The sequence below is a fragment of the Cebidichthys violaceus genome, unplaced genomic scaffold (genome assembly GCF_023349555.1).
Source record: "Cebidichthys violaceus isolate CVI_PGR_0920_01 unplaced genomic scaffold, fCebVio1.0.p SCAF_20, whole genome shotgun sequence".
In the NCBI taxonomy this organism is placed as follows: Eukaryota; Metazoa; Chordata; class Actinopteri; order Perciformes; family Stichaeidae; genus Cebidichthys; species Cebidichthys violaceus.
Genome location: NW_027176373.1, coordinates 9,046,673 through 9,073,001, shown reverse-complemented (window position 1 = coordinate 9,073,001; position 26,329 = coordinate 9,046,673). Strand labels below are relative to the sequence as shown.

Here is a 26,329-nt window from a genome sequence, read left to right as displayed (position 1 = left end):
AACAAATGAAACATCCTTGCCTTGGAGCCATCATTTTAAAGCATCATCAATTAAATATTAGGTATCACAGCTGTTACATACAGCTTAACGCAGTATGTAATGATCTCTGTCAGATTAGCATAACGGCATTCCTGATAACTTATATATTTACTAATAATTCAAATCACAAAGTAGCAAATATATACAGTATATTACTTATGTTTTCATATTAATGCACATTAATGACTCAGTAATGTCAGTTGGACAGCGATGTATTTTGCTAACATTTTAGTCACCATAAGCGAGCAGTTATACCAGAGAAGTATGGCTGCAGTAGCAAAACCATTGAGTGTATTGAATGGAAAAAAGGCGGCTTATTGATTATAAATTAAACTTTTCATTTGAGGAAAAATGTTTTATTTCTCAGTCTGACTCTAACTTAGGCCAACACATGTCAGACATTAAATCACTTCTGTCCTCTGACTCTGAAAACACAGTGGCTAAGTGATTACACGCTCATAGGCTTTTCCTTTCCTACAGCCCAGCTGGCCGTGCGCAGCACCTGACCTTTGCTACACCTGACAGACTGCTTTCCTTCAGTTGATAAACCTGTCATTTGGCTATCTTTGTCCTCATGTCAATCCCCCCACCTCTCTCTACCTTTACTATCACCTTCCTCTCTTTCCCAATAGCTCCATTTCCCTCTCTGCCAAGGATTGCGATCTTTTTGGTGTTGAGTTAATGTTTAATTTGCAACTAGAGATATAACGTTTTTTATAACTTATAACTTATTAGTCTCATTACCTCAGTGGTTCTCGGTGGAGCACATCTGTTTCTTCACTTGTACTTTATGGTTGTAGGTAGATTTAGTCTTTGTTCGTTTTGATCAGCTGTCCCTTCTGAGTTGCACTGTGGATAGTTTTTCTCCTCCTGGCGGCTTTTTGTCACTTTTGCCAGGAGAATCATGGCTAGTTGGCTGAAGTGGCTGTGGTACCACAGAAACTACATCATCATCGTTGTCACTCCGCTCGCACTACTTCCCCTGCCACTCATCATCCCTACATCGGTGAGTGTGTGTGCATGGAGATAACTTGACTAAATATACTGGGTGTTTTTATCTGTGTTTGTCTTGACTGAAAGAACATTACAGGTGTTAAAAACAACAGTCTTAAACAACAGTTGTAATGGGTTCGACTGTTTGATGCCTATCTGTGCCCCTTTTTTTCTACTTTTGTACTTCTTGAATGCACTGAACATACCAGAGAGGTACATCATGGAAAAAAAATACTTGTTAATTATGCTTGGCTAATATTGTCCACGTTATTAACACCTGGAGATGATTGCAACAGATGTGCACATGTTGTTTCACATGCACATCAAATATTTGTCCTGGAGATTTAATATCCTTTGAGTAGCCACCAACCTGTTGATTAATCTGACAATTGCCTCCTACATAGTTATTTTATATTGGTATGCATTTTGAGGTTGTTTTATAGTTGCAACTAATCTGTCTCTAAACATTTCAGGACACACTACAATGCATGTGTCAGGAGCTCAGTCGGCAAAATCAAGTAAACGCCACACTGGAGACAATCTTTTTACGAATACAAATGTATGCCATCACAATTATTTTAAAAAAATGCATCAATCGCATATTAACACATTATGGCTTTAAATAATAACTTAAAACCACAAATTAAAAGGAAATCAGACACTTTACGTCCCACTTTTAGAAATGAGTGACGTCCCACAGGATTTTCTGTCTGTAAAGGAAAACATAAACCATCAAACTGATAATATTGATAACATAAATCCAGCTATAATGTACAATACATGAATGCAAGTGACTTGTTCTGTAGCTTGTGTTTGACCATTGTATATCACTTCCTAACATTCCGTAGAAACACAGTCATCTTATAAACCTGGTGACCCATGTAACCTCATCAGCATGTCGATTTGCTTGTCGTTATTTAATGACTTACTGGACGAAGGTGAGGTGAGTGTGCAGTTAATCTTAAACCAATTTTTAACCACATTGGACAATAAAGAGCCTTTAGGTGCCAATAAAGACACATAAAGATGGCTGCATGCTAGATTTTTAAATGGACAAATAATACATTGCATGCAAAGTTATTGATGTAGTGATGCATCTCGGCTTTTTTCACTGCAGAACATGTTAAACTATGGAAACAATATTACATTATTGTCACTGCTATAATAACAATAATTAAAGAAATAATTGAAAATGTATACCACTCACAATCTCTATAAACAGATTCTGCAGTCATATGCAGAGTTGTTATCAGAAGCATTCTGGTTTCCGTTTGTAGTCGGAGTAGTTTTGACTAATCTCTTTCCAGCAGACTTTGGTTGAATGGAGGTAAACAGTTGATGTGAAGAGCAAAAGAGGCAGAACGCATTGGCCGAAATGCAATCTGGGAACCCACAGATTATTGTTTGACGATGGTTTAGCTTTTTAATTGTTTAAAATTAGCTTGTAAACTTGCTATTTGTGAAACAATTTGGTGATACACAATGTCTCTGCACTCTATTTCCAGTCTTGCATCTCAAGTTGGTTATCTCACTGTAAACAATGAGCAGAGCATGCAAAAGGAAGTCTTTGTCCCTTAAATATATAGCTAGAGCCAGTAGTTCTTAGCTTAGTTTAGCATATAGACTGGAAACAGAGGGAAACAGCTATCCAGATTCTACCCGAAGTACAAAAACAAACAAAAAAACACTGACCAGCACCACTGTCATATTTTGTTTGTTTAATCTTTACAAAAAAACAAAGTGTGACAATGACAAGTTGTCGTTTCATGAGGGGTTTATCTGCCGGACTCTTTTTCTTGTTTGGGAGCAGTGACTTAGTGGGCTATCATTTCATACAGTGTACTGTAAATAGATATTACAATTAACATATTTTACACATTTTGTGATTGCTGCTTTCACTCAAAGTGTGGAGCTGAGCGAGCTCTCGTGGGGAGAGGAAACTTTTGTGTCGGGTAAATTAAACAGTGTTTGTGAACTGAGAACCCATAAACAGTTATCTAGTGAGACAAGACCACATCAAACTGTTTGTTTTATGATCAAGGGTTGCTGTTATCTCCATGTGTCTTATTGCCTTTAAAAGAGAGGACAAAGGACAAGAAAGCTGACGTACTGCAAGAACTTCACTGTAAAGTGTGTCTGTCTCTGTTTATGTGTGTGTGTGTGTGTGATATTTGTGCCAAACATCTGAATCTCTACTTTGAATATCTCATATTGAATATAGCATATTTCAGATGTACAATGATATAATGCTGCTCTAAAGACGTGATGTTTGTCACTTCTCATGAAGACAATTTGGCCTGAACACTTCTTCTTCACTGCCAATTACATCCGACCCGAGTGTGTGTGTGTGTGTGTGTGTGTGTTTACAGGAAGCCAGATGTGGTTATGCTATCATCCTCATGGCTCTGTACTGGTGTACAGAGTGTATGCCTCTGGCTGTGACTGCCCTGCTGCCAGTCATCCTCTTCCCCATGATGGGCATCATGAAGGCTGGAGACGTACAGTACTTATTTAAACTACAGTTTTATGCTTCATTATGCGCCAGCTTATATGTTTTTTTACCAATAACTGTAGAAATACTACTGCTTCTCAATAGAAGGTTCTCTGATATTTTGGTAGGTTTCTATGGTTTTGTTCTTCTGTCGTCATTGACAGCACACGGAGCAAAGTTTTATAATTTGAACAAACAATCAGAAAAGGGATGAGACCAACTTAAGTTAAATGCAGCTGACTTGCTATGCAGTCATCCTCACTTCTTTCCTCCTCTTACCTCTTGATCAAGTGATTATATTAAGCTACACATCTTTGAGATTTCACCTTACTACAACCTCATATTTGTCTTTCCTTGGCTTGCAAAAGGTCAGAGGTCAGAATCAGATAGAGCTGGAAATTGGCTTTGTCTTAATTGATGAAACACTGTCATACTGAAAATGTCGATCCGACCTTCAGTCTCATGACATATTGTATAGACACAGTCCAATCTGTTGATTCAGTGTTTTACTTTTATTGCTCATAAAACAAAATTGGACGATACATTATGTATAGGGCAGCATGTTCACAGGTCATTGCATTAGTTCAAAGACTGCAAAGTTTATTTTGCACATGTTTGGATTTTTGATTCTTCTGCTGAAGTTAGTGTCTGTGTGATGTGTTTCAGGTCAGTATTGAGTATCTGAAAGACTCTAACATGCTGTTCATTGGTGGCCTGTTGGTGGCCATCGCAGTGGAGCACTGGAGCCTTCATAAGCGCATCGCTCTCCGAGTTCTGCTGCTGGTTGGCGTTCGTCCGGCCCGGTAAGGAAATGTGATACGGCTCACCTGTGTACACTACAGCAGACAGTGAAAATAAAGATGTGACCGGAGGGTCAACAGTGCCTCCACGGAACTTTTTAGTATTGCTCATGTTTTCAGATGTCAGAAATGTCAGAAACGATTGATTACACAAATCCTCCATTCAGCAGTTCTTATGATATAATGTGTCTCTCGGGATGATAGATGCACATACACAAAAATAAATCAAAGACCTCAGCTTCATCCATTTGACAAGACGCACTCAATTACAGAAACACGCTACAAAAACATAAAAAACACCACAGATCTAATCACCACCACTACTCGTGATCCCTGTCCTTGTATTCACTAACCGTCACCACCCTCTCACACAGGTTAATGTTGGGCTTCATGATCGTCTCATTCTTCCTGTCTATGTGGATCAGCAACTCGGCCACCACGGCCATGATGTTGCCCATAGCCCAGGCCGTGCTGCAGCAGCTGAAGGCCACAGAGGCTCGGGCGGACGAGAGAGATTTCCAGGCTGCAGCCGAGGACAACCACGCGTTTGAGCTGGAGATCACACAAACTAAAGAGGAAAAGATGGAGGAGAAACAGCCAGACACCAAGGTTCAGCTGGAGGACGAAGAGTGTAAGTAACAAAGTCTGCTATAGATGACAACAACCTTTGCGATAACTTTAACTTACTGAATGCCTTGGGCTCCAGATGAAGATGAGTGTAGGCCAGAGTCACTGCAGGAGTCCAAGAGAAAAGCGATGGAGATGAAGTATCAGCTCCTGACCAAAGGGATGAGTCTGTGTGTGTGTTACTCTGCCAGCATCGGAGGCACGGCCACACTCACGGGCACGACTCCTAACATCATCCTGAAGGGTCAAATCGACAAGTAAGGCATTACCAAACACAGGAGAATATTATTCCAGTTGTTTGTGCTCTCCTCTCATCTCTCCGTCTTTCTCATCTTTTGTAAAGGCTCTTCCCTGGGAATGATGATGTCATCAACTTTGCCAGCTGGTTTGGCTTCGCTTTTCCCAACGCGGTGCTTATGCTGGTGTTGACCTTTCTCTGGCTTCAGTTTGTGTTCCTGGGCTTCAAGTAAGACGTCAGCCATAGTCAGTATGTTTAAATGATTACTAAACCCCAAATTTAAAAATATGGTCCCACTTCCATCATGTGATATTTATTTCTTAATAGTTCAAGGTTTGTGGAGTACCCTGAGTAATCAGCACATTGCACACAGTGAAATTACCTCCATTGTATTGAAGGTGATAGGTGCTTTTAAAACCCTTTTTTTGCAATTTATTTCTCAAAATGATTGCTTTGGGTGAACTAACCCTTTAGAGAGGAAGCTGAATTCATACCAGAAAGTAACAAAAACATACCTAACAGTATTCTTCAACAGTTTGGGGAAAATGGTTCTTTTCTTTCTTATAAATTCTCAAACGTTTCTTTGATTTCCAATCTGCTGCATATTTGAACTTTGTACTTTTCTCCTCAGCATGAAAAAGTCATTTGGTTGTGGCATAAAAAGCGACAGAGATAAGGAGGCGTACGCGGTGATGAAGCAGGAGTGCAATAAGATGGAGCGCATGCCGTTTGCTGAGTGGGCAGTGCTCACCATCTTTGTCCTGCTAGTAGCCCTGTGGTTCACCAGGGAGCCGGGCTTCATAGACGGCTGGGCAACAGTGCTCTTCAATAAGGGGGGACTGTGAGTCTTTCACTTTCTTTCGCTTTTCTTTCTGATATACATTATTCTTCTGTGCCATACTCCTCCATTACTGTCTGAAAACTATTGAAAACATATCAGTGAGACACACCATTGCAATTGGTGACATTACTAAAAACTACAATACCCAGCGGATTAATGAAGTGATTAACCCTTTTTTAAAGTGTTTGTGACTCTTTTGTAAAGAGTTATGTCTTTAGTATAGAACAAATGGGTTTGGGGCTGAGCGCCAAAGACAAGCTTAGGTGGTCATACAGTTTTCAGAGATGGGCTGTTATGCATTGTTGCTTTTGGTCTTTTCATTTGTTTGACAATTACAAACATGTAGAATATTTTCAGATTTATCCTTTAAACTTCTCTCTTTCACTTCCTTTTACTCTAGTCCTCTATTTTTCCGTCGAAGTATGCAGAAACCCATGAACCCTTGATCTCTTCAACACAAATGACATTAAGATGTGAAACACATCATTTACACATGAAGGCATCTCTGTTCTTAGTTCCAGGGTTTTGCACTATGACAACAGTGAAACAGAGCCGGAAAAAATAGCAGCAACACATTCAAACTACAATATGCGGAATAATTTTGTCCCTCAGGTTTGTGTCTGATGGAACCGTCGCTATCTTAATGTCGATGCTGTTCTTCGTCATCCCCTCCCAGATGCCCAAGCGTGGAGGCTACGGCAACAATGCCGAAGGTGAAATGTTAAATCCACTAATCCCTAATAATACAATGCCTTCATGATGTTCGTGTGACCTACATTTCAGCTCATTGTAACACTGGATGATGATAACCAAGCGGATATGACATCGCTCTTTAAAACTAATTTACTTTGTCATGTTCACACTTCATCTGGGTCTCACAGGCGAGACGGTGAACGCTCCCTCCACTCTGCTGACCTGGCAGGTGGTCCACGAGCAAATGCCATGGCATATCATCCTGCTGCTGGGAGGAGGCTATGCTCTGGCTGCTGGCAGTGAGGTAAACACCCAGAGAGGTATAGTGCGGATTATTTGAAGTGGGGTTGTGTTAGGTAATCCGTAGTCAGTGCATTATCTACAGTAAATGGCGATAAGCATGCCCCTAGTTTGGAGAAACAACCAGAAGTACCAGCACGGAAGCAAAGCAATGTATTGCTGTCAAAAAGAAAGGCCCACCTGACGGGGATTGAAACCGTTATATCCATATGATCTCTTCAAAGCCAACCAGACTTCATTGACAAAAACAGTGATTTTACTTTACAGACCATGGAAGTTGCTTGTCTACCGCTGCCTCGATTGGTTAGTTTCATTGTGTGACTTTGATCCCGTGATGGTACTCATGTCTGCTTCGCCAGACTGGGGACCTGCCGACCGCCATCTACTGTAGATAACACACTGACTCTGAATAAGTACCTCATACAACCCCACTTTGAAACATCCCAACTATCCCTTTAAGAATTAATTTCCCTTTTTAATGTGCTGAAAGGATTTGTTGACTCATCCACGACTGAAGGCTAATTTATATTTATTTATCTTGTCAAAACGGTTCTGGTTTCTGCTTTTCAAATGTGAGGAGTTCCTGTACCTCTGTGTTTCACGTCATTTCTGCTTAAAACTTTTGTTAACAGGAGTCAGGTCTGTCCAAGTTGCTGGGAGATAGCTTGGCACCTCTGCAGCAAATTCCTCCCTACGCCATCTCGTTGCTGCTCTGCATGCTGGTGGCAACGTTCACTGAATGCTCCAGCAACACAGCCACCACCACCTTGTTCCTGCCCATCCTGGCCTCAATGGTAAGCAGGTGTCCACGTGCACACACAGGTGTTAACACACAGCTTCTCCATGTATTTAACTCTGCTGTGTGTTTCTGATAGGCCATAGCTATTAAGATACACCCGCTGTACGTGATGATTCCCTGCACCATCGCTGCCTCTCTGGCCTTCATGCTGCCTGTGGCCACACCACCCAATGCTATTGCCTTTTCTTTTGGAAAACTCAAAGTCATGGACATGGTGAGATTCATACTCACAATACACAATCTATGTTACAAAAAAAAGACATTTAAAGACCTGTACATACCCTGTTTTTTTTACCTCTACTCATACTGTATACTGATCAGAATGTCACTCTCTGTTCGTTCAGGTGAAAACCGGCTTTGTGTTGAACGTCATTGGGATTTTGACCGTTAATTTAGGCATCAACACCTGGGGACATGCCATGTTTGACTTGGGCACCATACCTCATTGGGTCAACATTACAAACAGCGGACCTTGAAGGGGAGGACGGAGAGAGAGACATGGAGAACAGGAATGACACAGAGTAGTTTTTTAAAGCCCTTGAAAACATCAAACCTTAAATGACTCTCTATAAAACAGTCCAAAATATTCATGACTAAATAAGCAATTATAAAGAAGGAGAGTAAATTAAAGGTTGGTTACAGTAAATGTCGTAAAGGAAATAAAGTTTAAAGACCATTTAGATAAAGTTTCGCTTGGCAGTGGTGCACCACACACTCTCATACAAACCTGTAAGTATATAAAACGAGACCTTGGTAAAAAAACAAAAGAAAACTGTTAAGCTTGAAGCGATATCAGACTATCAGCTCTATAATTAGACGGATTCTCCCCTGTATGCGTTTAGTACTTCCTCGTGTCATTCCAGTGACAGAACAAAACAAAAACTGAGGTCACTTCCTTGTACACACTTCCCTGAATCCCTGAACGTCATCTTTTTGATCTATTTATCACTTATAGATGCGTGTGAGTGGTTATTTAAATTGTGATTATTCTGAGTGATGGTGTTTACAAACAATGTGGAAATGAGCTGAAACTGAAATAATTGCATGAGTTGATTTAACTTATTACTGTGGTCTTTTGTTGTTAAATACTTTGTTTCATTGTTGCACTTTTTTTTATCAGTGTATTTGTCGCACTGTTTTATGAACAAATATTTACTTTACATTTCTTATCTTTTGTGATTATTTGTTTTCCTTCAAGGAACATAATCTCAATTTCTAAATACGTTACTTAGATTAATCCGGCTGAAAGCTATTAAAGGAATAGTTTGACATTTTGGGAAATATGCATATTTGTTTCCTTGCAGAGAGAAGACCAATGTCACTCTCATAATCACTCGGTAAATGTAAAAATAAAGCTAGCAGCTGGTTATCTTAGATTAGCATAAAGACTGGAAACCAGGGGAACAAGCCAGCCTAGCTTTGTCCTATGGTAAAAAAACAACAACTTCAAAACTCACTAATTGACATGTTGTATGTTAAATGGGTAATAACCCAAGTGTAAAAATGTTATCCAGTAAATATTTATTTATTTTTACCTATTGTTCAGTCATACCAACATTTGAATGGTCAAGAAATCAACATCAGTTTAAAATAATTGAAGTCACAATCAGTCAAAAATAAATCTGCTCTACTTATCTGTTAAATTTTTTGACATAACATTCAAGTCAGTTTTATCAACAAACCGAGTTCAATTTGAGCTCTTCTTGTCTGTATCTTTTATTAATTATTTTTAAAACTTAATTTCCTTTAATTTGTGCAGACTAAAACAAAGTCCCAATGACAATCTGAATCCGCCCTTTTCTTGTGTTGATCTGAACACACAACGGGTGCATTAATGTAAGTTCCTCTAAATTGGCTGCACTTCCTTACATACCTGACTCATCTAGTATTTGCAAATGATTTGCAGCTTTTGCACTTGCTGTAACAGACGGGTTGGATTTTACTGCAGAATCACTAAAAACACATGAACCAAAATCTACATTTGAGAAATTCTAATCAAAGAGTATATGCAGATAGGCTGAAATAAAAGAACTATTGGGACACTTTTTGAGTCAGGTTGTGTCTCCGCACAGTCAGAGAGAAAGCCAAGTGTGCATACTACAACTTAGAGGTGTCCCAAGACACTGATTCTCTGTGTGATATATTCCCTCAAATAACAAGAGATCAACACACTCAGGTCTTAACTTACTGGAATGTGTCTAAAAATGAACAACAAATGGACTTAAGAGACATGAGACAGACGGTTTTAGAAACAGACATTAGAATGTACACAAACAAAAAAATATATGAGATTTTAGGGTGATTTCTGCTACATTCCCTCTATCTTTTTCCTTTGTGCAACACAAATCTGATTGAAACATATCAACATTTTAAAATGTTTCCAAACAGCAAAAACGTCAACTCGGATAGGCAACCTAACAAAAGTTTTAACAACTTCTTTCTGACCTAAACAAAGCAACATGAGGCTGGAAAAGTACAACTAGTACACACATGACAAAGTACATTTATGGGCATTTCAGATTAGCTCATCTTCACAAGTTCCCCCTTTGTTGGCTCTGTCGACATGTTGTGCTTTGAGCAAAGACAATGAACACATACGCCCTACGGGCAACACACGTCACACAACTCGAGAAATAAATAAGGAACAAAGAAAACAGGTCTGATGAACTAACAGGTTTCCAAAATCTATTTTATCTTTAGAAACCAAATGACCACATTATTGACATTTAAGTTAATATATTCTTACCAGACCATTAGTCATGCTTCACACTGACAGACACAAACAGACAGTCATACAAACACGCTCCAAAAAGCTCACTCACGGAAACTGAGAAGAAGAACTGAAGTCCATAAAACACTCGAGTTTAGATGCAATATTTGTTCCTAAACCCTAACATACTACAGCAATGAAAAAAAAAAAAATCTATCAATATTACGGAGGTTTTAGCTTTTTCCACTTCACACGACGTGGCTAGAGAGTGAAAAACCATCTGATATTTCCTAAAGAGTTGCTTACTTGCTGGTTTAGCATGTTACAAAAACACCTTGTTACAGCGACCCCACGCCGTGCTGTGAACTGTGTGTGTGTTTGCAGCTTTTAGGTTTTGCCAAACTTATACATGCTAACACACACACGCGCAAACACACAAACAGTTTGCAACTGACACGTCTGTGTGGCCGTTTTCTGGATGGCGTTCTCTCAGCGGGAGAAAGAGATAGAGAAAGAGAGAGATAAAGAGAGAGAGACTACTGGATTGACAGGATGTTAGTCCCACCAGTGTACTCTGATCGCCCCCCAGGTCAGTCCGTACATCCACCTGTCTCTCGTGTCAGCGTGTCGTCTCTACGTCCCGCCGTTGTACGAGTAGTCCGCCTTGTTGTGCATCACCAGCTTATTGTCCACAAAGTAGAAGCTGTCGGACTGCGTCTCATACGGGTGCAGGACCATCTCTCTGACTGAGGGCAGACACAAAAACATCACTGCTGTTAGGGCACTGGTTCACAACCAAGGAGTCATACATTTGAGGGGTCCCAAGATGAGTAAAGGAATAAGAAAGAATAAATACACGTTTCTTTTTTAGCTATGCTAGCAGCACGGCTCTATAGGAATGCCAATGTCGGCCTGTCGGTCCACCACTTTGGTGCAGACTGAATTATCTTGACAACCGTTCATTGGACTGACATGAAATTTGGTAAAGACATTCATGATCCCCAGACAATGAATCCTACTCATCTTGGTGATCCACTGACTTTTTCTCGAGCACCACCATGAGGTTGACGTTTGTGATTTTGAGGGAAATGTCTCAACAACGTTGGGATTGATTGCCTTGACATTTGCTACAGACATGCATGTCCCCCTCAGGATTCATTTTAATAATTGTCTTGATCTTGCAATGTTTCATTCAGCGCCAATATCAGGTCAAAGTGTCACTTTGTCTAGTGGTTCATGACCAAATACATGCAAAACATACTTAAACGCATTAGTACTTTGCATTAGTGCTAATTAGTAAATGTTAGCGCGCTAACACACTAAATTGAGATTGCAAATATTATACCTGCTTATCATCAGGAGGTTACCATCATAATTGTTAGCAGGCTGATGTTAGCATTTAGCTCGTAGCATCACTGCCAGTAAGTACAGCCACACAGAGCACTCCAAGACCCGTCTTGTTGCTAGTGAAATACTAAATATGTTCACATCTTTAGGTCTCAAAAAATCCTTCAAATGAAAAAATCTGAGAAGAAGAAAAATACTCTTTGGCTGAACTGCGATTAAACGCAAAAAAAAGACAGCTTTTCAACAACTGTTTTGTTAATTGAGAATATATTATAAAGCAAAAAACATTGACTTACTGATGTCTTCAGACAGAGGTGGGAATTCGTAGATATGTTCACAGGTGTTTTTGCTGCTGGGCATGCAGAAGCCAAACTCAAAGTCAAAACTCTTGAGCAACTTCTCTCTGAAATAATGTCTCTCAATCATCCTGAAGTTTTCTATTGGCATGTCTCCGACCGTGAACTCAACACTGCAGGGACGAAGACAGACAGACAGAAACAGGTGAGCGTGCCTGGGAAATTACAGACAAACAAAGAAAGACACAGAGGACACATCCTTATAAATAAAGATTCACACGTTCTCACTTACGTGGCTCCAACTTGCCGCAGTCGGAGGAAAGCGGGGGTGAACTGGTAACGGACAAATCGGCCGGCGTTTGGGTCAACATCCCTCTTCTCCCCTGCTTTGTCTAAGTTGAGGTTCAGTTTGCGTGGAACAGAAACAGATTTAAATGAAACCTTTTTAGTTATGGACATTTTCTTGGCTTGCCTTTGTTTGACTGTTACAAAACACACAGTATTAAACAACCAAGAAAAGTAGAATAAGTGTCAGTTTTACATTACAGTTCATGTCTGTTATCAGAAACTATGCATTTTGTTTGGTAGAATAAGCACCAATGTGTTGGTGGGAAGTTAATGGATTTGTTTAGCGGATATGTAGAGCCAACATATATGAGAGTGCTTTATAATGTTGAATTACTGCAAGTATTTTCATGGTAGTTATAGGTTAAGTGAAAGAAAGCCATCAGTGACTCGCCTGTGGATGGAGGTTTGGTGATTTCAAACAACACCGTGGCAGACTCCATGTCTCTGATCCTGAACCTGGTGAAGTCAATGTTGTAAATGTTCTCGTCCGGGCTGCAAAGATAATCTGCAAAAGATGAAGGGGAAAATAGAGAGAGAGAGAATTACAGATTAGACACTAATACAAAGGATGCACTTTTTTACTTTCCGATCAATACTTTTTGAGAGTGAACTGTGTTCAGAGCAGAGAGAGTCAAAAAGTGAAGGTTGCATCGGTCTTTGATCAGATATTTTAAGACGTCATTGAAGAAATATTGAATTTAGGCAATGTGTTAGAAGAGCCATTTCCTCACAAATGGGACAATGCAGGCACAAACAGACACACACACACACACACACACACACACACACACACACACACACACAGTAAGAAAGACACACAAGTTATTTTCATTCTTCTAATCCTTCCTGTCCTCACCGGGCAGTGTCACTGCGTATTAGCGTTCCCCAACAGAGCAGACACTTCCTGCCTGATCTGATGGCACCGCAGACCGGCATGTGTAACTTCAACATCTCTCCATCATCTCCACTGCCTCACTACGGCAATCACGAAGCTACCATGGATGAAAAATAAATTACAAATACATTTGGGATAACATTGTTTCAAAGAGGGGAGCGCTGCAGGTCTGAGTCAGTGAATGCGTGATTACAAGTTAATAAATCCGCAGTTGTCACACAGACACACGCTGTGTCGGCTGACCACATCTGTCTGCTCAAAGACAAAGAGGAACAACAGTGGAGACATGGACGTCTATCAGTACACAAGGGATAATTTAATCACTAATGATGGGAGCTCTGACCACCAGCTGTTCTCTATGACGCATTGACAGCTTCCCACTAAAAAACAAGACAACGTGATGTGTCCAGATGTTAACATCAGCTCCCAACTCTGCATCTCATGATAGTTTGTTTTTCATATTTTTGATTAAATTATTTTTTTTCTAAATTGATGCAATCAGTATCTAACTTTTGGTACATTTAAAAAAGCGATAGTTTTCACTTAAGGGGCCAGTGGATTTTGTCATGATGTCTTTTAGTTTGGTAGATCAGGATGTGTGTAAGAAGAAACGGGAGGGTCAGCACTGACGGTAAAAGTCTGATTTAAAATGAACTGCTGATGCAAAACACCTGACAACATACAATTTTGCAGGACTGTGTTTATAGCTACTGCAACAACTATTCATCACATGTACCTGCAAACCATCAACCATCATTACTGAACACCAGAAAGGTGATCAACAAACACTTTACAGATGGCTTCACAAGTAAGGATAAAATGAAAAGATCCTTGACACAGGGACATAAAATGACGGCTCCCATGTGTAAAAAAAGAATGATGAAATCGATCACACGAATGCTTCAAAATTAAGTTCATAAAAACGCTCGATCAAACCTCAAACCACTTGTGAGGAAAATTATTGGATATGATTTCAATAATGTGCACCTTAAATTGTCTATTAGTTGTAGTTCACCAGTGTTGCTAAACTTGAAATGTAAATTATATAATAAATAGGTCAGCAGTATTAAGGAAGAAAGTGTTTTTAGTCACTCACATTGTTTCCAAGCTGGAGCCTTTTTGCTTCCTAAATGCTTTTTATTTCTACATTAATTCCCCCTAGAGGATTGTTTACAATGCTCCCTGCATGCTATTTCTCATGTTTACTGTATGTGTTCATGCCGGAGCAGAGAAACATAACCCGAAGTCACAGCGTGTTGTCCACTCCGTTTAAAGAGTGCTCCTTCCCGACAGAGCTGATCTGATTCGTTGTGACGCTCGGATGCCTTTGCTCCTCTGTCAGTCTGAACGCTGAGGTTGGCTCTTCTGAACACACCGCCGTACAACACCTGAAGATTCACGCAGCCTCCACACACACACATGAGACCAACAAACAAACAGCAGCCACATCATTATAAATAATAACATACAACATCTATGGCTGCAAGGAGCTGGGCTCTGATAACAGCTAGTGTGTGTACTTGTGTCGGTTATACAACACTGTAGCCTCACACAGCTAGTAGTGTCTAACTCTACATTTTGTTTTGTTACAGGGAGCCAGGAGCAAACGGCTCAGTTCATCAAGCTGAGGGGGAGAACGACGGCCTCTTCACCAGGGCCAAACATTCAGCAACCGTAGCTTGGAATTAAGACATTAGTCCTTTTGTAATATCTCCATTTGACCATCCTGTACTTAAGGTTACAAGTACATTAGCTCTCATCCAATACAAAGCCTTTACTAACAGGACAAACAGTAGAGAGGACAATACACCTCTGATGTGTTATTGTTGCTGTCACACAGATGACAGTTGTGACTGTCACCTTTTTCTTTTATTTATTTAATCCCACAATAACACATCCATGTAGATGATTTCTGTGTGAATTTGTCAATCTTCTAAGTTTGCATTCTTGTGTTAACATTATTGATTTCTCAATGTTTTCTCAATGTGACAATTTTGGAGAAAATAATCCTGCAAGCAAAAAAAAGGGACAATTTATAGAAAAAAAGTAAAGTATGTCCATATGTGTTACTGCAAGTTAATAAACACGTTTGCTGACATTTGTTTTGCTGCTGTTGTTTTTGTTAACTGTCATCTGCCTTAGGATTGCAAGTATCCAGGCTCTTTTCTCTACTAGAAAGATTCATTGAGAAATAAACACACACACACACACACACACACACATATATATGTGTGAATTCAATAAAAAAGTTGTTGATAAATACATTATTTTATTTACAAGAACTATAAATTATTGAAAATGTGTTATTTAACATAGCAACTGATTGAATTATTAACTGATTATTAATTTAGAAAAACTATATTATGAAAAAGAACTATGAATGAATTATTGATATATGATTGAAAAACTGATTAAAACTAAAACCTTTACAGTATTTTTAATATATATATATATATATATATATATATATACATATATATATATATATATATATATACACACACACACATATATATATATATATATATATATATATATATATATATATATATATATATATATATATATACACACACATATATATATATATATATATATATATATACATACATACATACAGTATAATCCTTCTGAGCAGGCATTCTAGGCACGGGAGTCTGTTGAGTACATTGTTTCATCAACATATGGGCAGCATAAAGTTAGCTGGTGACGCAAACAGGAAGTCTTCTGTAGCATAGGCCGTCTCATTTCGGCCGAGGGCTGGGTCCACCGAAGGATGCAGGCTGGATTGGGACATATGCAGTGTTTACAGTGGAAGCAGATACCGGGATCCAAGTGAACCCACCAATAGAAACTCCTGGCTCATTCAGCAGCGTATGCCCCGCCCACTACGTCCAAACTCAACTCGTAGCTTTTCGTTTTCAGACAATGCAGGCACACACACACACACACACACACACACACACACACACACACACACACACACACACACACACACACACACACACACACACACACACACACACACACACACCTAAGGATAATTTGCTACTAGGAGCTAATAAAGCCGTGATCAGACCAGTGTTCATCACTGTCAGCTCTCCTTCGGGCTGCTGTGATAGTAAACACACCCAGACAGAACCCGTCCCTGTGTGTGTGTGTGTGTCTTTATAGGACTTATACAACCAAAAGACAACCTTTATGAATTCAAAGTGTTCAGTGACATGAAGTTGAATGAGGAAACCCACTAAGACGACTATAACTGTTGCAGTAACTCTGCAGCGCTGCTGGAAAACAGGAAGCTTGTCTCAACCACTTCTTCAAAGTTCAACACCAGCCGCTTTTTTTTAACAACAGGGACTTCAGATGTCATGTGTCCTCATCACAAGAACTCCAGATCCTATATTTTACAGCCTTCACTTATAATTTACTCAAACTTCAATTTTTTATTTTTTTTGGTGTTGGAAACCAACACAATGATACAGTTGAAACCAGAAGTTTACATACACTGTGCAAAAAGACACATAACACTTTTTTTCTCACTGTCTGAAGTTAAATCAGACTAAACCTCTCCTGTTTCAGGTCCGTTAGGATTACCAAAATTATTTAACTTTTGCTAAATGTCACAATAATGAGAAAGAGAATTTCTTAGAGAATTTTATATTACTTTCTTTGAGGTCAAAAGTTTACATACACCAAAAGTACTATGTCGTTAAACAACGTGGGCAAGCCCAGATGATGATGTCATGGCTTTTGAAGCTCCTGATAGGTTAACTGACAACATGAGCGTTAATTGAAGGCACACCTGGGGATGTATTTTAAGGCCACACCTCAAACACTCTGCTTCCTTGTTTGAAATCATGGGAAAGTCAAAAGAAATCAGCCAAGAAATCAGGGAGAGAATCGTGGAACTCCACAAGTCTGGTTCATCCTTGGGTGCAATTTCCAGATGCTTGAAGGTGCCACGTTCATCTGTGCAAACAATTATATGCAAGTATAAACATCATGGGAATGTCCAGCCATCACACCGCTCAGGAAGCAGACAGGCTCTGTGTCCTAGAGATGAACGTGTTTTGGTCCGACATGTGCAAATCAACCCCAGAACAAAAGCTAAAGACCTTGTGAAGATGATGGCTGAAGCTGGTAAGAAAGTGTCATTATCCACAGTAAAACGAGTCCTGCACCGACATGGGCTGAAAGGCTACTCAGCAAGAAGGAAGCCATTACTCCTAAAGAAACATAAAAAAGCCAGATTACAGTTTGCAAAAAACACCAAGACAAAGACCTTAACTTCTGGAGACATGTCCTGTGGTCTGATGAAACTAAAGTGGAGCTGATTGGCCATAATGACCACCGTTACATTTGGAGGAAAAAGGGGGAAGCTTGTAGACCTGAAAACACCATCCCAACTGTGAAGCATGGAGGTGGCAGCATCATGTTGTGGGGCTGTTTTGCTGCAGCAGGAACTGGAGCTCTTCATAAAATAGACGGCATCATGAAGAAAGAACATTACCTGGAAATATTAAAGCAACATCTCAGGACATCAGCCAGGAAGCTAAAACTTGGGCGCAAATGGGTCTTCCAAATGGACAATGACCCTAAGCATACTGCCAAAATAGTTAAAAAGTGGCTTGAGGACAACAAAGTCAATGTCTTGGAGTGGCCATCACAAAGCCCTGACCTGAATCCCATCTAAAATTTTTGGGCAGATCTGAAAAGGCGTGTGCGAGCGAGGCGGCCAACAAACCTGACTCAGTTACACCAGTTCTGTCAGGAGGAATGGGCCAGAATTCCAGCAGAGTACTGTAAGAAGCTTGTGGAAGGATACCCAAAACGTTTGACCCAAGTCATGCAGTTCAAAGGCAATGCTACTAAATACTAAGGAAATGTATGTAAACTTTTGACCTTGAAGAAAGTAATACAAAATTCTCTAAAATATTCTCTCTCTCATTATTGTGGCATTTAGCAAAAATAAATAATTTTGGTAATCCTAACTGACCTGAAACAGAAGAGCTTTAGTCTGATTTAGCTTCAGACAGTGAGAAACAAATTAGTTATGTGTCTTTTTGCAGTGTATGTAAACTTCTGGTTTCAACTGTATGTCTCTTTGGAACTTTTATATTTTTTTTAAACAAATGGTTTAAAGTGTGGTAATAAAAAAAGTAAAGATTTCTGACAAAGTAGCTGCGCAACGAGTGTTTGCTGCAGTTTTTTTACAGTCATCTCTCGGCTGATTCCTGTCCCATCGCAGCAGAAATCAGCAGTTTACTGGCTAAACTGAGTCGGTCAGGTCCAGAGTTCAACACACACTGCACCACATGGCCTAGATTCAGCCAAAATAAACAGTTCTGAGCTTGTTTTAGCTGTTCACCCAGATAACGCTGGGACAGGAGAGATCTTAGGAACCTTCCAGTGGGAGGGTTTAAGATTACTGGCATATGAAGCCATATTAAAGCAACATGAAATTGGGCAAAAACTGAGAATGATCAATCTTAAAATGGTGAAGTGCATTTAAAATATTTTGTGAGCATGTTAGCATGCTGACATTAGCCTTTTTAAGCACGGTGCCTAAGTGCAGCCTCACAGAGCTGCTAGCGTGGCTGTAGACTCTTAGTCTTGTTGTGAATGAAACTTGCCCACATATGGATCGATCGACAAATGCTCAAGATAATATCTTGAGAACTGGTGGCATTAATCAGGTTTAAAAGGAGCAATTTGCAACAAGTTTGAGCCGTTAAGAGAGTTTGGTGAACACTCGTACAAGAAAGCCTCGTGGGAAAAAGTAAGATTGAGGTTAACATCTTTGCATGAAATCCATTGCGTGCTAGTGTTTCATTACAGTAATTAACACCCACCACTCTCAGGTTTGTTATCCCACATGAGACATAAGCTTCCCTTCAGCTCAGTGAGGGCTTCTCTATTATATACACACACAACACAGCTAGCTCCTGCTGGAGCATGTAAACCACACATATCGTCTCCTGCCCTCTTGATCACCTCACAGCGGCTCTCAGTGCTGTAAGTCAGATTCAAGAGTATCACATGTGGACAAACATGCAGCTGATTTTCTCTAATTTTTTCTAAATGAAGGTCCTTAAACACACACAAACATTTTGTCAGTGTTTGTTTTATTGGCTGCTTTTTATGTATATTTCATCTCACTAACTAAGTTTTACAATTTTCATATTAAAGTTAGTTAAAGTTGATTTTATCAAATTTTTTGCTGACTGACAAAATCCTTGCCACAACTGGCTCATGATTAAGTGGATTACATAGGAAAAGACAACTTATAGTGCATTATTTTTGTAGGTATAACTGTAAACAGTGTATGAGAAGAGCCAGTTGTGAGAGAAGAGACCAGATAAGTGGGAGGAAGAAGGCACTTAGGTCCAACACAGCTCACATGGACTGATCCTGTTTAGTTTCTTGTATGAGCGCAAATCCAACTAGTTACTGGAGCGGGAGGGGGCATAGTTAAAGTAGTAAAGGGAAAGGAAATGAAACGGTGGAGAAAAAAAGTGTGTGAAATTAATGAATGAAACATAAAATATGCCAAATTGCAGAAGGACAATGCTCTAAAATGCCATGTCATGTTCACTTTACAACTTTTTAATTAGTTTGCATTGTAAGCCAGAAAAAGGTTGCAGTGCCAAAGACTTAATTTGCACTCTGTGAACCCTGATGAAGTTCGATAGTGTTCAGGTTTAGAGGGCGACACATCTCGTCCCTGTCTTACTGACCTGAATTTACCTGCCTATGACCACAGGGTCATGGCACAATGAGTGGGTCTCTGAAATCCTCTGAGTATGAGACGATATCTGTGTTGGGCCTTCTCTAATTTTATGACCCATCTGTATAATCTCATAATTATTCTGACAAGCAAATCAATTTGACCTGGTTTCATCACCTGCTGCCCCATTTAACTTGACAGTACGGAGCGTTTAACTGCATGAGATCTGCTCCAGCACAATGCTAAAAGACTCTGACCACATTTCTAAAAAAGTAATGAGACGTTATAACACCTGTTAAAACATATACCGTGACTTAGTAACCATAGCAACAAAGATAATGCTTTACATTCAGTAAATTATACTTAAAACTAACTGGCAGTTAAAACAAAAGTACTCAAAGTAGCTTAATTTTTTTTTACAACAGATTACTGAACAGCTGAGGTATAAGTACAATGATGCACTACAAGGTGTCCAGATATAGACAATAATTCATCAGTCCTCTTCCTATGACAATCCCAGTAGGGCTGCAACAAACCATTATTTCATTAACAGTTAATCTGCCAGTTGCTTTCTCTATTAATTCTTTAATTAAATGTCTTGTTTTTTCTGACCAACACGCCAAAACCCCAAAATACTTAATTACTAATTTGTACTTATGCAAGTAACTTAACTTGTTTATCAAGCTTCCAAAATGTGAGGAATTGCAGCTTTTCTCTGATGTATAATGTAAATTGAATGAATGTTGAAGAAACATTTGCTACTTAAAAACGTTACTGTGAGCTCTGGATTTTATAAACCGAATTAGGGCTGGAACAAACAATAACTTTGCAATAATTCATTTTTAGAAATTGTTTTGTGTTTGTGTTGTTCAACCAAAATATCCAAACATATTCAATTTCAATGATCCATGTTTGTCTTTTTTAAAACCATCAAATCTCCACATATCAAAAGCTGGAATCAGAAAACTATTGGCAATTTTTTTCATATTTTTGGCTCACAATATAATGAATCTTTCATCAAAAACATTAACTGAATCAACAAATCATTTCAGCTTCAAACAAAACAATTGATGAATCTGAAAAAATAATAAAAATTAAACTAACTGTTCCCCTAAAAAAGACAAGTGTCTGCAGGGAAGTCTTTCTTGCAGATCTGAGTTTGTGATGGGTCGGCAGATTAAGATTCAGTTAAGAACATAAGTTTGGATCAGATCAGTCAACTGAGCAGAAAGCCTGTTACGTCTATGCAAATCTTAATCAATCTCAGCAGTTTGCTTTGATTACCAGACGGATGGAGCAGAAAATGATTAGTGGCAACTTTACGTTATTTGAAAGTCTTTTTTGTGAGAATGTATCCGACACAAAGGGAAGTTTCCTCTCCTGTGAGACATCTATGCTCCAAACAGCTTCAATCAACAAAGTTTTTTGTCAAGTATAACTGAGCTGTGCTGAGTTTTGTCAATTGTGTATCATGCCACTTTGGGAGGGAAGCAATTTCAGCCACTTGAGAATGTGCAGCAGCAGGAAATAACTGAGACAGACGAGTCACAAAACAACAGAAGGGCAGCAGTGGCTTTCTTCAGGGGATTTCCTGCTTTGTTTAACCGCCACAAGCAAGCGTGAGTGTGTGTGCACATATGTCCATTTTGTCTGTGTAATTCATCAAGTGACAGCACAACTACGTGAAACTGCGAAGCAGAGGAGAAGAAAGAAGAGGAGGAAAGTAGGAGGAGGAAAGTAGGAGGAGGAAATGTGTAGGAGAACAGAGCTGCACGCTCCAATGGCTGTAACCACGGGGAGATGCTTGAAGTTGCCGTAGTGATTCAAGCGTGTATTCACGTTGCTGTGGTGATTCACACATGCCTCCTATTGCCTCCGGCGATGGCGCTGCGAGATAGAAAAGTGAGAGTTTCCAAGACCATAACAAGTTCAGCATGGGAGACAGAATCATTACGATGTTGCCGTCGCTGTGCAGCTGGACAACGATCACACACACAGACTCACTCATGGAAATCACCAACGACAGACAGATCAAAACAGAAAGATAGACACTCATGTGTTGAACATACGTGTAAAGAAACCAGCTGCAGTTAAAAAGACATTTAAAGAAACTTGACGGTGGCTGTCAGTAAAAGAGCAAGAATGAGCTGAGCCAAAGGATGTTCCCAGAGCTTTTCCTCTTCTCAGTAAACTGTGATTACGTTGGAGTGGACGAGCAAGGTCTCATTCCTCATCACAATTTAAACTTCTTGCATTAGCATGAACTTCACAAAAAGGTAATACGAATAAGAAAAAGGATAAAATTATGACAAATATGATTTGAGGAAGTTATCTTCACTGTAGAAATAGTTTATAGAGAGACGAGCACTAGTTGCATTATCTCACTGTCACATGTGGAAAGCTATGGCCATCAGTACAAAATGTGAATGTGTGCTGGTGAGTTTAAATGCCTTTTAAAATAGCTAGAAGAAAATCCAACAGAGTGTTTGCATGTTATCACACTCAGTCTGCACCGTAATGGCCAATGTAACCGTGTTGTGTAAGGTATTATACTGGTCTTTAAATAGTCAAATGCCCTGCTGGCCACCTATTAGCTAACTACTGGTTTAAGACCTGAGTTGGTGATAAATGTAGCTGTTCTTTTGCACATAAGAGCTCCTTGGCTGCTATCGCTCCGTGTTTTCTCTATAAGAGGCTTGTTTGAGATTTAGAGGTATGACATAATTAAAAAAAAAAACTGCATTAAGCTTTATAACAGTAACATGATGAATATGTCAAAAAAATTAGCCATTTTAAGTTTTTTCAACATGGTATTCTAAATGTGTAAAGAGGCAGAAAATGACAAGGATATATATATAGAATTGGTTTGTTTATCATTGAATGAGATGCTCTGTATTCACTAAACTTTACTTTGGTAGCTACTTTTCTGATGTTACAACACACTGTAATCTGCATCATCATATTGGCAGATATATAACAGGGTCAGTTTGTCTGGATAACAAATACTTAAGTGCTGATAATAAAAATACTTTTGTACTTTAACATGGATTTTACAGCAAGACTTTACTGTAATGGAGTGTTTTGGCATTGTGGTATTGCTACTTGTATATAATGGACCTTATTGCTATTTATATTTAAGTAAAAGCTTAATTTACTACTGATACAATACCATACAACCTTTTTGATAAGTTAATTTTGAATCCCAAGCAACCTGACTGGAGAATTAAACTGAAAACTCTAACTAGAACATTTCAACACCAGCTCCACAGAGTTGGAAAAGTTTTTTTAGATATCTCTACAGATTTGTTAAAACAAAAATGAATTTGTCGATTACAAACACACACAGACATGACACCTGGGTGTTTTAATTCTCTGCTCAGGTGAAAACTTCTGCACTGAACTAAATGTGAACTGGTGCAAAAGAAGCATACATGCTTTGAAGGATGCCTCCTCAGTCTCCCCATTCTGCATCCTTCCACTTGGATAAAATCATACTGTTTTAGAGGATAAAATGTAAGTCATGTATGTTTGCAGCAAATTAACTAACGTCTGCATTTGAGGAGTCTTTCACCGCTCCATCACACTTACTCGAACTGCACATGGTGTTTTTTAAAGCACCCACTCACCCACCGTGGCTGAACTTAACCTCCAACAACGCTGGCAGGTCACAGGGCAACCGAGATGCCAGCAGAGGAGGTTAACGTTCACCACAGAGGGGGCTCCAGTGATGCAATACCATGTGCTGGAATAGGGCCTAAGTAGATTACATAAACAAGGGGACACGGCAATGACGTGATACGTGACTCATGCAGGAGCTGGAACATATCAACACCTTTGTCCTTGTGCGTGTCACTCAATAACCGACAGTGAACTTACTCTCTGTGATCTTCTGCAAGCCCAGAACATCCTCCGGAGTGATCACCGTGCTGCCGAGCAGGTCCTCCTCCGTGGTCACCGGGACCCCGACGTCGGTCGAGTTGCAGCCCTTCTTCACTTTCATCGCCGCCGTTTGCTTCGGGCTGTTGCTGTCTGTGCCTCCGGTGTCTCTGCCCGGATTATTACCGGCAGGCTTCTTAGCGGTTGATGGGTCCTGGCTGCTGCCTCTGCTGGTACAAGAATAGCTCATTCTCCGCTCCTCCTCCCCCCCTCTCCTAACCCAGGGCTTCCAAGATACAAAACAGTTGCCTCCCTCTCCCCCCTCCCTCCTTCACCGAAGGATGCACAGTCGCTGTATGTTATCCGGTGCTTAATTCAAATCCGCTTCGTCCTTAAGAGCCTGCAGTATGTCTCCGCCGCAGACGGCTTGCATGCAAGCGGCCGCGGCTCACGTTGGCTGTGAGCGGAAAGCGGGCTGATTTCTTTTTTTTTCTTTTTTTTGCGCAACTGATTTCTGAGACGCTATTTCAGCTGTGGCAAATGAAGCTATAGTCTGTGGGAAATAATCTGATGGGTTTGAAACTGAAAAAGAGGCGGCAGATGGCAGTTGCTGTCAAGGAGGGGGGGGGGGGGGCGTCGTCGTCGTCTCAGCGACTGGTGCTTCTGCGCGCAATCTGTGCAGCAACCGTTAAATGCACGCCACAATCCAGATGACAAAACCGCTGATAAACGAGCCTTATATTATATGCAATGTGTGTTCCCTTTCTGTGGAGGTCCCTAAGGCAGCAATAAACTGTGTTAAATGTTACCATTCGTCTTGAATAAGGACTTTTTATAGTAGTTTGTGGAAAATAATGGTTAAGTCACTGTAACTTTCAAACAGCTTTTTCTCGTGGATATTCCAGTAAGCAGCTCAATCAGGCATCTCTCAGTTCCAGGACAGAAAACACACGAAGGGGAAAAGTTGAGTGAACTTTTGAAAACTATTTAAAATGGGCAATGCCGTAAGGCAAATAAATACAACTGTGCACAATTGTCATTGGATAATTTGTGTTGAAGAGGATTTAAAATCTGTTGGATAATGGATCCATAGGTGTTGCCAAAGCCAATGTAAAAGTGCCACTATTCCCTGCATTATAATAACATACGATACAAAATAATGCACACGTAGCCAATCTTAAAGAATTCTGAGCATTTGTGTTGCCTCCACATGGCTCTCAACATGGAGACGGCTGAGTCAGCGCCAAGCAGCTAACGGTGCTAACAACTCTAACAGTGCAAACAACAGCAACAGAGCTAACAGAGCTAACTGTGTTTACCTAAGGGGAAACCGGTAGGTGGGTGCTACGATGATGGCGTATGTCGGAACGGCGTTATCAGCTGTAACGCTATCTAAGCAAAGCACGGAGAAGCTTGGATAACAACACACACAGAGGAAGTGTGACTTTATTCTCTGCTCATCTAGATGTGATACTTTACCTTTAAAGTTCCTAAAGTAGATCGATAGATACAAAAGATGATACAAAAAGTACAAGTAGCATACAGCATCCGTCAAGTGTAATCAAGGAAACCTGACAAATTCAGTTCTTCGTATATGATAATAATAATAATAACAATAATACTTGTAAAGGAGTGTTTTTATATTGATGGATTGGTACCTTAACTTAGCTCAGGTAAAGAATCTCAGTAGGAGTAACTCTTCCACCACTGACAACAGGATACCTGCTTCCATCTTAAAGGTGCATTGTGTGGGATTTGGCACCATCCAGCAGTGAGGTTGCAGAGTGCAACTAACTGAAATTCCTCCTGTTCGCCAAAACATAGTTGACCCGAAAATGTGAAAACATGGGTTTGGTTAGTCTGTTCAGGACTACTATAGAAGCATGTGAAACATGGCATCTGGCACCGTGAAGAGAACCAGCTCTGTATGTAGATTGAAATGGCTCTGCCAATGGATCACCCTTAATGTTACACACTGTTACTTTATTAACGCAACTATAACAGTAGTCCAATAACAAGGAGAAGAGACATTTAGCATAAACTGGTAATTATTACTCTACTTCTGTCCTTAAAAACAAAAAAAGAATGCTGGACTGTGTTGTGGTGTGGTACAAGTGGACCCAAACACAGGACACTGATACAGAGGTTGCACAGGTTACAAGAATACAAGGAAAGCTATTCACATACAAAGTTCGGCCTGAGCATAGCTACCACAGTAGTTGTGATAACGATCTAATGAAATGCAAGGAATGAACTGGAGTTGATGTGCTGCAGCGTTAATGAGTAGATTGGTTGCAGCTGTGCAG

General features: G+C 39.9%; 2 protein-coding genes across 3 annotated transcripts; one reads left to right on the top strand and one right to left on the bottom strand.

Annotated features, from left to right (window-relative positions):
* Positions 1–643: 643 nt before the first annotated feature.
* LOC137876497 (solute carrier family 13 member 2-like) lies at positions 644–9,861 on the top strand. Its single transcript, XM_068716110.1, has 12 exons — positions 644–1,045; positions 3,402–3,530; positions 4,190–4,326; positions 4,698–4,954; positions 5,030–5,207; positions 5,294–5,416; positions 5,820–6,029; positions 6,642–6,742; positions 6,911–7,026; positions 7,655–7,816; positions 7,898–8,035; positions 8,166–9,861. The coding sequence occupies exons 1-12, from the start codon at positions 944–946 to the stop codon at positions 8,295–8,297; spliced, it is 1,785 nt and encodes a 594-aa protein (XP_068572211.1). The 5' UTR covers positions 644–943; the 3' UTR covers positions 8,298–9,861.
* Positions 9,862–10,120: 259 nt separating this feature from the next.
* On the bottom strand, positions 10,121–24,617 carry unc119a2 (unc-119 lipid binding chaperone a2). 2 transcript variants are annotated; one of them, XM_068716111.1, is made up of 5 exons: positions 24,024–24,617; positions 12,914–13,027; positions 12,467–12,566; positions 12,175–12,347; positions 10,121–11,277 (listed from the first exon to the last, which is right to left on the bottom strand). In XM_068716111.1, the coding sequence occupies exons 1-5, from the start codon at positions 24,271–24,273 to the stop codon at positions 11,165–11,167; spliced, it is 750 nt and encodes a 249-aa protein (XP_068572212.1). In that variant the 5' UTR covers positions 24,274–24,617; the 3' UTR covers positions 10,121–11,164. The 2 variants fall into 2 exon arrangements, with proteins under 2 accessions (XP_068572212.1, XP_068572213.1); XM_068716112.1 differs by lacking the exons at positions 10,121–11,277; positions 12,175–12,347; positions 12,467–12,566; positions 12,914–13,027 and adding exons at positions 16,915–17,389; positions 17,536–17,646.
* Positions 24,618–26,329: the final 1,712 nt, after the last annotated feature.

What these genes read in the sequence shown, in the direction of transcription:
- LOC137876497 (XM_068716110.1), top strand. Translation starts at nt 944, where the DNA reads ATGGCTAGTTGGCTGAAGTGGCTGTGGTACCACAGAAACTACATCATC. An exon ending in GTTGGCGTTCGTCCGGCCCG is followed by an intron (nt 4,327 to 4,697) that starts GTAAGGAAATGT and finishes CCTCTCACACAG; the next exon opens with GTTAATGTTGGGCTTCATGA. An exon ending in TGCCCATCCTGGCCTCAATG is followed by an intron (nt 7,817 to 7,897) that starts GTAAGCAGGTGT and finishes TGTTTCTGATAG; the next exon opens with GCCATAGCTATTAAGATACA.
- unc119a2 (XM_068716111.1), bottom strand. Translation starts at nt 24,273, where the DNA reads ATGAGCTATTCTTGTACCAGCAGAGGCAGCAGCCAGGACCCATCAACC. An exon ending in CTTGCAGAAGATCACAGAGA is followed by an intron (nt 13,028 to 24,023) that starts GTAAGTTCACTG and finishes CATCTTTTGCAG; the next exon opens with ATTATCTTTGCAGCCCGGAC. An exon ending in ACCTCTGTCTGAAGACATCA is followed by an intron (nt 11,278 to 12,174) that starts GTAAGTCAATGT and finishes GTCTGCCCTCAG; the next exon opens with TCAGAGAGATGGTCCTGCAC.